We start from the raw sequence: 12,393 nt of genomic DNA, 5'->3' as shown, positions 1-12,393 counted from the left end.
GCTCAGAAGCGTGGTACTGTGCGCTCTGCGATTGAGTGCCTGTATTTGATTTTTGCAATCTTTTTCCTAAAAATCGTTTGCAGCTAACAATATACAAAGGATATTCAGTCAGAGGGTCTTTAATAGACACCAAGAATTGAAGACGTTTATTTTAAAAACTGCGTATTATAGTTATAATTTGTGTAAAAATGCTCATGATTTTGTATTGCTTGAATTTGTCTTTTCATAACAAAACAAACTTTACCAACAATCTTTATTTTTGGGGAATTTTGTTATGTTTCACTGTTGTTTTTATCTATTCAAAGATTTTCAATACCTGATAGCTGAACACTAGGATTTTGTACACATGAAAGTCCCGCTTGTACACATGAACTCAAGTGTTTGAACACCTGTAGTTCACTGTAAGTAGGCAGTTTCTGCTGATTCTAGAGGCGATGAATTCGAATGGTCTGGCATGGAGAGAGTAACCACTCGTAACCCATGAAGAGGCATTCAAGGTCACAAGACGTTTCCAAAAACAAAACTGAAAGGTTCTATCAACATTTCAGAAGAGGTTCTTGGTCAACAACATTCGGCGGTACTTTTAACCACTTGATCGCATCAATGACATCTTTCCATTCATGTTTGATGAAACCTATCTAATAACAAGCAAATGTTTATTCAGATAGTGGTAAGATTCCCACTCTTTCTTCATGTAGGGGTGGCCTATTTATTAATATTATTGAAACACATCATCACTGAAAATATGTTTTTAGGGTTACGGCTAGACGTGTTTCGTTAATATCCATGAATAGGCCATACCTTACCTAAAGAAGGAGCTAGATCACTACCGCGACCGTTTTTTCACTGGTATGTCGGGCCTCTAGACAATCGATATTGAGGTAAATCACAAATTTGATGTGCTTTTTACTTAATAAATGTCTCGTGGTGCTAGATAAACCCCGAATTCATGTTTGTTTTGTTCTTCTGAAATATGTGGAAAAAACTTTGTTTCCATGTCTCTTTTCACGGGTCCGTAGAAATTCTTAAGAAGAGAACATTACTTTTCTAGACCATTAAAGACAAAGAAAACTCTAAAATGAGGTATACATAACAGAAAAGACGGTTAAATACTTCCAGTTAAATAGTTCTATTTATATTTTTAGGCTTCCAACTGATTAAAATAGTTCTAACCTGTCAGCTTCCATGGTTGTAGTGACTTAGAGGGTATCAGTGACGTCAGATCCATAGTTTTGTCTTTTAAATATTTTTTTTCACGGTCCATTCAGCGAATGTATTCATAGATCTATGTGTATATTAAGTACGATGAAACAAGCGGTGTATGCGTGTTAAGTAACAAAAACTTGATGCGACGTCACTGGTCCGAAAATTGTCTGAAAAGATAATCGTAGAATCCAAATTTCCAAATGCATTTTTCTAGATTGAAAGCATGCTAAAAAATAAATCAAACTATACTTATGGACAGTTTCCAATGGGTTTTCATGTGACTTAGTCTTCACGTTAGTGTTTTCTTTGCCTTTAATCTTAAGTCTTTAAAAATGACTCGATCTGACACCTAATTTCATAACACAGTGGAAGCTTGGATTTGTTTGATGTTTATCGATTACTTCATAAAAATGGTTTATTGTTGTTTCATTCCGTTGACAACAGTTGTTTTGCAATTAGGAAATACTGTCTATACCTCATTCATGGTGCATAGCAGCGGTGGTAGAGGTGGTACATCCGGTTTAGATTTATTCTATTAAAAGTTAAATAGTGCTTTTACACCATATAGTGTTGTACAGACTTTTATGACGGAGGGAAAAATACTATATTACGCTGTAACCGACCGACAGCGGACATTTAACCACGTCCACAAGACAGTTATCCACGCCAACAAGATGAATTTTACTAGTCGTGTCTCCGGCTGGAATACGAATGTCTTGTTTCGACGCCTAGATCCAGACCTTTATTTCGGCATCAGATTTTGGCACACGAAGGGGTACAAAGGAAACCCCATGTCGTTGGCAATAGAAATTATTTCCCACACTATCATAAGATACAGTCCAGAGACAAAATACTTAGCCTTTTCCCCCCGATGGAAAAGTCTGCATGGATGTAGAATTTCCATTCTGAAATTGTGATCTAAATGTAAACGATCCAAGACACTTGCTGCTGGAAGAAACATACTATGTTTATGATTATAGGGTAAACGCGACTGATATTCATGAGTGGAATGAAATCATGATAAAAAAGATTCGAAAAACTGTAATGTGTAATTAACGTTAAACTAATTGGTTCTGTTTTGGCTATAGTAGTTTGTTTTAGTTCTCTGGGACTTGCAATTTATGACATTTTTGTTTCAATTCATTAAAACAGTTCATACAAATGCCTCAAGCTCATGTTATTCTCATGCTGGAAGTTTCAGGTACACACATGCTGTAAGTAATCCACACTGACAATTATGCCTTCCAACGCCTGTACTTAATCCTGTGATATACATGCACATAACCGGTCTTGATCCCTCCAAGTGACCCGCGCCCTTTCCACTCCACCCCTTGGCTTCACATATCTTTAACTTGAACACTGTGTATACAGATTGATATTTACACAGTGACTATTTGCCCCAGATGATGCGAAGGTCGGGGGATATCTCACCTACACATGGCCATGCGAAAAACAGTCCCATCTGGTTCAGGCAGCTTATAAATATAGCCGCTAATCCCATCCAGCATGAGTGCCTTATCAAAGATACTCCAGCATACATACAGGGTCACATTCTCATTTGCCTTCAGGTTATCGAAACAAGGACAGTGTGTTCGAATTACGTAGACAGTGTTGAAGAAAACTGTTAAAATATCCCGATGAGACAAATCTCCTGAGAGGCGTCCAGCTGCGTGACCCAAGAAAGAATTGGATACGTCGAGTGGTGACAGGAAAATAACGATATGATTCCTTAACTCTTAGCCAGGTGTGAACTAAAATACGATTATGGCGGTCACAGAAGTAGAGTACAGACTGGATAAAGGTATGTAGTCCAAACTAATAGAAAATTACACGCTCCCTAGCACCATGGCTTAGAATTAGGTAAAAAAAAATTCGGAGATGTTAAATGTAATTTATTACACGTCACTGGTCTAGAATTACTCAAAGTGTTGTGTTGTCATCTCATTTAACGTACAATAACACTAAAAAGGGACCAGACCTCGGGGATGCTTAGTCCACCAGCAGAATCTTGGTTTACGCAGGAATACAATATAACGAAGACGTACAGCATAGAGAGAAAAACCAGAGCAGCGACGACAGTGTGATAGCCGACAAATGGTCACCGTGAGCGGTGAAGTACGGCCTCTTGTCAATTTACTTCAGTCCGGGTTGTACTCTAACTGTTTATATAAATGCTTCAATAATAGCAAATTACACGACCGGTAGCACCAGGGCTTAAGCAGAATTAGTTGGGAAAAAATGCGGTGATGTCAGTTGTAATTTATTATCACATGCTATCACATTTAACATACAATAACATTTATAACAATACAAATGGACCAGCCCTTCGCGGCATTCTGCCCAGGAAATACTGAGTGGTGGCCACCAGTTTCTGAATGAGTAAATGAGTAAACGAGTAAATGCAACTGCACCAGGTGACTGAAATGGTAACAAATATTGAGGTTTTACGGTGGGCTTTTTATACCTTTTTTGATAACAAGTTTCAGCAGTCACGTCACTGACTGCTTTAAACCTGAAAAGACAATCGCTGCTCTAGTTTTACTTTCTATGCTGTTTTCTTTTATATTTTCGCATTAAATATGATATAGCTTTGCCACCTAGGATATATTCATAATAATTGAAGACCTAGAACAGTGATTTCTTCAAATGTGCACTTAGCCCTTTTCATTGGGTAAACTGTCTGAGATGAGTGGTCCGAAACTCACCAAGCAAATACGGGATGGCTGTGCAGAATGTCAGATCACTAACAAGCTTGTGTTACTTCTTGCCAACATTCCTTATACGGGGATATAATATAGCCGTATGAAATGTTAGGATCAAACGCAGGGCTAATTCTGTTTCAGGATGGTTTCTTATCTGACAACACCAGACCCCCATTGAAAACATATTATCATCCACATCGCCTATGCATACAGTTGGGCAGTCGCTAATTCAGACAGATATAAAGCGTTCTGTCCAAATGTTTCAAGTTAAAAGTTAAGCTCAGCCATCCAATTATATCATGACCATTCCAAGGATAGACGTTCTGGTAAATCGCTGTGTTTTTCCGACAGTCAGCCTGGTGCTGATAATGGAAAAGCTGATAGCGAAAATGCAATTGAAGTCCTTTTTTAATTCATCAGAAATAGAATCGATAGCGCACACCTAATTTGATTCGAAAGATACATTCTGAAAAATATGAGTTAGATCTAACGTTAATCATTTTTCACCTCACCAGTTATGGGTAGTACACACCTTTTTTGGCGTGCCAACCTTTTTCGGTTTGCAAGTTACTAGTAAATATTAGCAAGCTATATAAACCCTACGGGTATTCTACTCAAAGCATTGAAATCCTTACATTGTCACTAAATGTAAAATGTTCTTGACATTCCTCACAAAAATTCCTCGCAAAACATTTTATTACATAATATACTACGTCTCATTTTCCACTGGACAGCTAATTAAAACTGAGTTACACTAAACGAAAGTTCGACGACCATAAATGCCAGCAGCGCCTTATCATTATGACGTTATGTCTTCAGAATATTCAGATTGTACAATTTCTGTTAAACCTGATGTGTCGTGGTTTTGAGTCAAGTGGAAATGGGGCTTGTTCTTGGTAAAGTTTTTATCACTCACAATTCAGAGCTTAAACTCATCACCTATTTCATTCAATGTGACAAAAAGCAAAATGGTTACTATTAAAACCTACAGTAGAGGGATATAATTAATTAAAGACGTACATTATAGAGAGTAAAACCAAAGCAGGGATGCATTGTATTGTGTTCACCGGAACATGCATTGTCACACGTAACCGGTAAAATCGGGTCTGTTGTGAATTTACGTAGGTAACAGTTATATCATAATAGTTCATCTAAATGCTTAAAATAGTAGGAAAGTACACGATCACCAGAACATAAATGAGAACCAACCAATAAGATTTAATAATTTCAAGCATATTGCATATAAGAAGTTTGTGATAAATTGAATTATTCTTTTTCTTAATCTATAATTATTCCTTACATGGTATTATCGATGATCATTAATTCCATTTTATCTCATATGAATAGATCTAAATCGAATCAAATTTTATATAAAGCCGGTGTTCCAAAACAATAAAACAATATGCATGCCGACTACACATTCTACTTACTCAATGTGCTCGTGGACAGACTGGAAATATAAAACTCCCGTGAGGAATTAAATATGTATCTTGTACTAACAATCCACAATAAATCGCATTTTCGTCTAAACGTTTTAACCTGCAGCTGATATTAAAAGAATGCACCTGCAACTTTAAATTTTTTTTTAAGTAATGAGTATTTAATGGCAATAACACACTGGCATGAAGTACCTTTCAGATGAAAGACCATTAAATATTGCCCGGGAAAGTGATTTTATTTATTTAGTTTGAGAATATTTTTTGACCTAGTGAAATGCATTTAAAACTTTGGATTTTTTTTTTTTTTTTTTTTTTTTTGATTGGTGTTTTACGCCGTACTCAAGAATATTTCACTTATACGACGGTGGCCAGCATTATGGTGGGCGGAAACCGGGCAGAGCCCGGGGGAAACCCACGACCATCCGCAGGTTGCTGACACACCTTCCCACATACGGCCAGAGAGGAATCCAGCATGAGCTGGACTTGAACTCACATCGACCGCATTGGTGAGAGACTCCTGGGTCATTACGCTGTGCTAGCGCGCTAACCAACTGAGCCACGGAGGCCCCTAAAACTTTGGAGTCTACAGTGGTATTTTCTGACCATGTTGGGACCAGTGTTGTCACTTCAGTTTTTTTGCCACTTGACACTCATGGACTGATATATTTCATTCAAAATGCATCCTCATTTAGAGATATTAATGAATTCAACTAACGGACCTTGAAATATTTTAAGCCAAAAATATTTCTGTGACGTCACTGATATCCCCTGGGTCTCAACAGACCACTATAGAATCCTATGTTTTAAATGCCTTTTAGTCGGTTAGAAATATGTAAAAAACTAAATCAAACTATTTCCCTGGACAGGGTGTGATGGTCCTTCATCCGATAAATACTTTATTTTACTGTTTTCTTTACCTTAAAGAGTTTCTTACAGGCCAAATTCGCCGAGACCTTCAGTAACTGAAGCTTGGTGTTCCTCCTGCATTGTTAACAGAGGCTTCTGTGTAAAAACGTGTCCACGTTGTGTGTGTCGTGAAAATCTGTAACCAGTGACGTAGATAAGTAGGAAGCTAACTTTATGCAAGATAACAGAACAGGTAGGGTGATAAGAGAAGAACCGTAATTCCTTTCTTGTTCGTTTTGCAGACATATCCGATTCCGAAATGACGGAGTGTGAACTGGCAACAATAGATGGCACTGGCAATGCTACGAAATCCGAAAGGAAGAATGGACCGAAAGCAGACAGACGCAGGTTTTTACTCAAGTTAATGATGACATCATTCTCCTACTACCCGCATAGCTGTTGTGTAAGTGGAATTGTCTGTCGCCATGTAATACTTCCAAAGCTAGATTTATTTGTGTGGACGATAGCTCAATCGGTTGATTGCTTTTATATATATATATATATATATATATATATATATATATATATATATATATATATATATATATATATATATATATAAAAGCAATGGTGAAATGTTAACGGAAGGCGCTTTCAGCTTACACTTGTTACTACTTTAATATTGCATTTTATGTGAAAGGCCGTTTGATCTTTCGAATAAATTTCGTTTGACTAACTCTTGAAATAAATTAATACAGACATTTTTATAGGCGCCTGTTTGTCGATCCTTTTCAAATCTTTTTCAAAACAGAAAAAAAAATCAAAAAACATATGAGCCATAGTATGCATTCGTGCACATGATATTATCTTTTGTGTAAGACACGAATTATAATTCTTTGTCAGTGGGAATCGCTACGTTAAACAAGACAAATGGATTAAAACGTATTACATCACAGGGTTTAGCTGTTGTGATAGGTCCATGTGTTCTTTCTGTGGTCACTTCCCCCTTATTCTAATTCTTTACTTGATGCCTGTGGTTAGCCATAATTTCCTCCTCGAATATTATCTAATTGTGTTCTGTATTTTGGGACATGATATAGTGGTTATGTTTTCTTTTAACTCATCTGATACCCCTTGTTAATTCGCTTATCTTTCTATGTCAGCTTCCAATTTCGTGTAAACAAGGGCAATCTTGAGATCACAAAATGCTTTAAATGCTATTTTAACAGGACACTTTTGTTATAAATAACATCGAACTAGTCTTCGGGCAGACATTCGTATGCCGGCCAACGCTCTAGTGAGACAGCACTGCAAATGTGTTGCCATGGATACAAAGGACTACATCGATAGTAAAACCAATGATGCGGCGTTGTTATGTAACCGAAACACTAAACAAGCACATTATTTAAAAAGACAACTAAAACCTTGTGGATCTTTATCGGCGATAGAAATACTTGGAAAGAAAATTAACTGAAACAGCCTTTTACAGCAATGTTCAAAACAACCAGCTTTGCGATATACTGTAAAAAAAAAAACCCAAAAAAACAACTCATTGATGCACACCGCCATCTAGAATGACATGTGGCGAATTCACAACTGACATAGCTTTGTAATCCAACAGCTGTCCCGTAGTACATTGTTTCTATTTGTCTTTTGTCTCCTGATATGGAACCTAGGCAGACACGGTGTATCTCACATATTAGGGATATTATATATATATATATATATATATATATATATATATATATATATATATATATATATATATATATATATAGTGACACAAGTTACAAATCAGTAATGGTTGTTATATGATTGCTAGGGTTTGCTGCTGGGTTCCGGGGGTCCTGCCTTCCTGGACCTCATCCAAATCACCAACTCTAATGTGGAAGAGGGGTCCATATTTTTCACGGCACAGTATCTGGGTATCCTCGTCATGGGAACCGTGGTCGGCACGCTCTATGACCGCTTCAAGGCCGAGCCTCTTATGTTTGCCTCCATTTGCATGACTGCCGGTATCAACATAGCGATTCCATATTGTTCCTCCAGCATGTGGCTGATGGCCGTGGTCAATGGACTAAAAGGAGCCACAATGGGGATTATATTCACAGGTTTGACAAATTCCTGAACTTGTGTGCAATTCTTTTGGATTTTTTTATGAAAGTATTTGTTGCTGATTTATATCTAAGTTGATAAAAATATAATATACATCGTATACTTATATTCCTGAACAACATCTCTAACAGTAAAAGTCAGAAGCAAAATAAATCTGTAAGTATCTTAGTATTTTGTTGTTTCATTTTTTTATATGGGCTTTTTAATGAAATTTTCTTGCTCATATTTCACGTTGACTATTCTGTATTATTCAGGTTGCGGCGTAATTGTTGTCCGAGTTTGGGGGAAGAAAGACGGTGGTCCCTATATGCAGGCTCTCCATTTTGCCTATTCTGTCGGAGGAGTTATCGCCCCTTTCATAATGCGACCATTTCTGGCACCACGTTATGAGGTCGCACTGAACAATCAGACCTACAACGAGACGTTGAAAGTGTTGCCACACGTTTCTGGTGAGCGTAAGACCGTTAACAACGTTACTATGGTGAACTATTTCGGAGACACACACGTTCAAAACGGCTTTCTAATCATTGGATTAATCACATTAACTTCTGCCTTTCCTTTCCTGATCATGATCCTCCGCCGATACCACGTGACCCCGCATTATTATGACCAAGATCTGGCTGCACCAGCAGAAACAGAACAGGTAAAGGCGGAAGTGTCGTCCGGTGGCCGACGTTTGACAATTCCTTTGCGAGCAGCGTTCTTGGTGTTCATCGTCTTGTACTACATCCTCATCGTGGCGGTTGAAACGCTGTTCCAGAACTACAGTATGACCTTTGTGGTAGAACACCTCAAATGGACTAAGACCAAAGGAACACAGATATCGTCTGTGTTTTGGGGAGCATTTTCCTTCGGTCGTTTTCAGGGTATTTTCACGGCTAACCTTTTGACGGCATGGAAAATGCTAGTGGTCGATTTTGTCTTTCTGTCCGGCGCCGTCATTGTGCTGTTGATCGGGGCAGAGAAAAGTGACGCGGTAGTGTGGATTTGCCTCTCCGTCGCAGGGGTGTTCATCGCTAGTCTGTACGCCACCGGCGTGTCCTACACGCAACAACGGATCATGACCATTACCGGCAAGATCTACGCCACTTTCATGATGTCAGCCACTTCCGGCGCCATGATCAACCCGCTTATCCTCGGCACACTGATCGAGAAGTTTTCTCCCATGTGGTTTGTCTACCTATCCGTGATCATTACTGCGCTGTGCGTCATCGTATTCGCCATCTTGTCTGTCATGGTGCTCAAGTGGGGTAAAAAAGCCGACCCTGATTACGAGGGGCTGTTAGACCGAGCTGTCGGCAAGTGCATCGCGGACTGTCGGCGATCGTAATGAATCTAATCACAGATTAATAAAATTGCGGAGTTATGCAGCCTCGACCACAGTAACGTAATTACGGTTGTTAAGTAGCTACGACTAGTGAAGCGGGATTGTTACGACGATTGTACGTGTACTGTAGGCGACATATATGACGTCTGTGGTAGACAGCATAATCATTGTCAGCGATAATTGTACTGTTCAGAGGTAAGATTCGTCAGTGAAACAATCAAGCATCACATGAGCCCATTATATTTTAATCAGTAAAGATACTGCCTGATCTATACAACTGTGTGCGGAATTGATCATTTTGGCAGTGGTTTATATCTATTACAAAATTCAAACCGTGAAAGCACGTTGAACATCATAATAAATTATGATGAATCCACCCCCAAAATAGCAGTTCATTGTTTGAGGAATAATAGTATTTCGTGATCGAAATTATGGCGTGCAGGAAGTGCCATGCCTTCGGTTCCTTCAAATACTCTCGTTCCGCCTGGTAAGGGAAGACAGGGTAAAGTGTATACTTCTTGTCTTTTTGCCCTCTCTTTATCTTTTTTGTCTGATGTATGTGTCAGATGGCAGGAACTTCATTACCCAGAGAAATAAATGCGTAGTCAGATACGTAGAGGCCGTGGTTAGTCTGTACGGCATCCTTGAACCAATAGCCGCGCGTCATTGTTCCTGTCTTCATTTAGTACTCATCTCTCTTGCTGGACGTGTTGGTCAATAATTCTTTATTTTCGTGGCGAAGTTATATTCTTCCATGCAGTGTATATGTACATTTCGTTCTTTATTGTGCCATGTGACACCAATAACTTAATTGCGGCCCTTTGGTTTGTTTGGTCTACTTCTTGTATAAACCTCACCACATGTGCGTTTATCTCAGCATTTTGAGTTATTCCGGACCAACGACGTCTAACCAGTTGGAATTAACATCACTATATTGTTTCATTCTACTCAAGCCGTGGGGATAGGGGGCGTGTTATTTGCTACAATTTAAACATTTCCGTGAATACTTAGAATAAAACCCTAACTGAAGTAAACTGATAAAAGGCCGTTTTTATTTTATTTATTTGCTTGATTTACACCGTACTCAAGAATATTTCAGTCATATGACGGCGGCCAGCATTATGGTGGGTGGAAACCGGGCAGAGCCCAGGAAAAACCCACGAGGAAGCTAGCATGCGCTGAACTTGAACTCACAGCGACCGCAAGAAAAGCCACCGGTTTCACCGGTTGCGTATGACCATTTGTCAGCTATCACACTGTCGTCGCTACTCTGGATTATACGTCTTCAGTCTTATCAGGATATTTTTTTATCTCTGGCTGTCGGTTAAGTAGCCTTCATGTTTTTCAAGACATGCAGCATATTCATAAAAATATCATTGACAGCTGTAAAATTTACCATATTCACTATTGTGTTATGTGTCATGTACACAGAGCATGGAGATTATAGCTAAACCTCGAGTGGGATTGTCAGAATCCTTAAAACCTACAGCATTAATACTTAATTTTAGATCGGACATGTACTATTGATTAGCAACTTACGATAGGTCAAGTTAATGAACTACCCCGTGCCATTTATAATGTCCGTGAGCGAGGCATCAGGACCAATGTCGCGGGCCTGTCACACGGGTAAAGCGCTGGTCTGACAATAATTGGTAAATGTTGAAATTACAGAATATACACAATTGACCCATTTTGTCCTAACTTATAACTTAAGGGCTATGAACATTTAAAATGTAATAACACCAACAAGACCATTTGTGCTGCTTATGCATTGTTAATTATGCTCTCCCGCGTGTTATAAAAATAAAGTTATTGGCACATGTTGCTTTAACCTTAATACGTTAACAAGTATGAACAAACCCGCTTGACAATCTTTTTGGTTTGGTGATGATGAAATTGAGATGACCACCCTCTCGTCATTTTGATTATATTGAAGAAGGCATACAAATCTCCTCATCATCCGCACGTCTGGTAAATGAAAGGGATTTAGGATTTTCTCTTGTGGAACGGGATTTTCCTACATAGCCAGGCTGGCTATGCTACGATTGTAATTAACGATTATTATGTTCTTTTGGATGGTCTTTTGGCATAACCTTGATCTAGAAGTTTCAACAGCAATGTCTTTTGACGGACATTGAAACTATCGGTGTTAAACGTTCGAGCGTATGCAGCTAAAGTCTGTTTCTTTTAACTTGTCGCACATAGTCAACATCTGTAAAATCACTCGTGGTAACCACCAAAATCGCCTTTCGTCACCGACACGTAACTCCACAGGTTCAGCACATATGAATATATGATGAATATCCACATTATTGCAAAGGAAACGCAGTTATACACCATTCATCACCACAAGTTCAGCACAAGGACATGATGAATATCCACATCACTGCAATGGAAACGCAGTTATAAACCATTCATCACCACATGTTCAGCACATGGACTTGATGAATATCCATATTACTGCAATGGAAACGCACTTATACACCATTCATCACCACAAGTTCAGCACAAGGACTTGATGAATATCCATATTATTGCAACGGAAACGCAGTTATAAACCATTCATCACCACAAGTTCAGCACAAGGACATGTTGAATATCCATATTATTGCAATGGAAACGCAGTTATACATCATTCATCACCACAAGTTCAGCACAACGACTTGATGAATATCCATGTTATTGCAAAGGAAAGACGGTTATAAACCATTCATCTAATCGATAATATTAAACCCGGTTTTCAAAACGGTTCATTGTT

At 38.6% G+C, this 12,393-nt stretch overlaps 1 protein-coding gene across 1 annotated transcript; it reads left to right on the top strand.

Annotated features, from left to right (window-relative positions):
• Positions 1-2,885: 2,885 nt before the first annotated feature.
• On the top strand, positions 2,886-9,638 carry LOC135475623 (sodium-dependent glucose transporter 1A-like). The gene is made up of 4 exons (XM_064755553.1): positions 2,886-3,007; positions 6,496-6,656; positions 8,016-8,304; positions 8,563-9,638. The coding sequence occupies exons 1-4, from the start codon at positions 2,971-2,973 to the stop codon at positions 9,636-9,638; spliced, it is 1,563 nt and encodes a 520-aa protein (XP_064611623.1). The 5' UTR covers positions 2,886-2,970.
• The last annotated feature ends 2,755 nt before the right edge of the window (positions 9,639-12,393 follow it).

This window comes from Liolophura sinensis, chromosome 9, assembly GCF_032854445.1.
Source record: "Liolophura sinensis isolate JHLJ2023 chromosome 9, CUHK_Ljap_v2, whole genome shotgun sequence".
NCBI classification, from domain to species: Eukaryota; Metazoa; Mollusca; class Polyplacophora; order Chitonida; family Chitonidae; genus Liolophura; species Liolophura sinensis.
The sequence above is the reverse complement of the archived record's forward strand: the minus strand, read 5'-3'. Positions and strand labels throughout refer to the sequence as shown.

Coding starts and splice junctions, on each gene's coding strand:
- LOC135475623 (XM_064755553.1), top strand. CDS start 2,971: ATGGCGGTCACAGAAGTAGAGTACAGACTGGATAAAG. Junction 6,657..8,015: donor ACTACCCGCATAGCTGTTGT/GTAAGTGGAATT, acceptor TATGATTGCTAG/GGTTTGCTGCTGGGTTCCGG. Junction 8,305..8,562: donor AATGGGGATTATATTCACAG/GTTTGACAAATT, acceptor TGTATTATTCAG/GTTGCGGCGTAATTGTTGTC.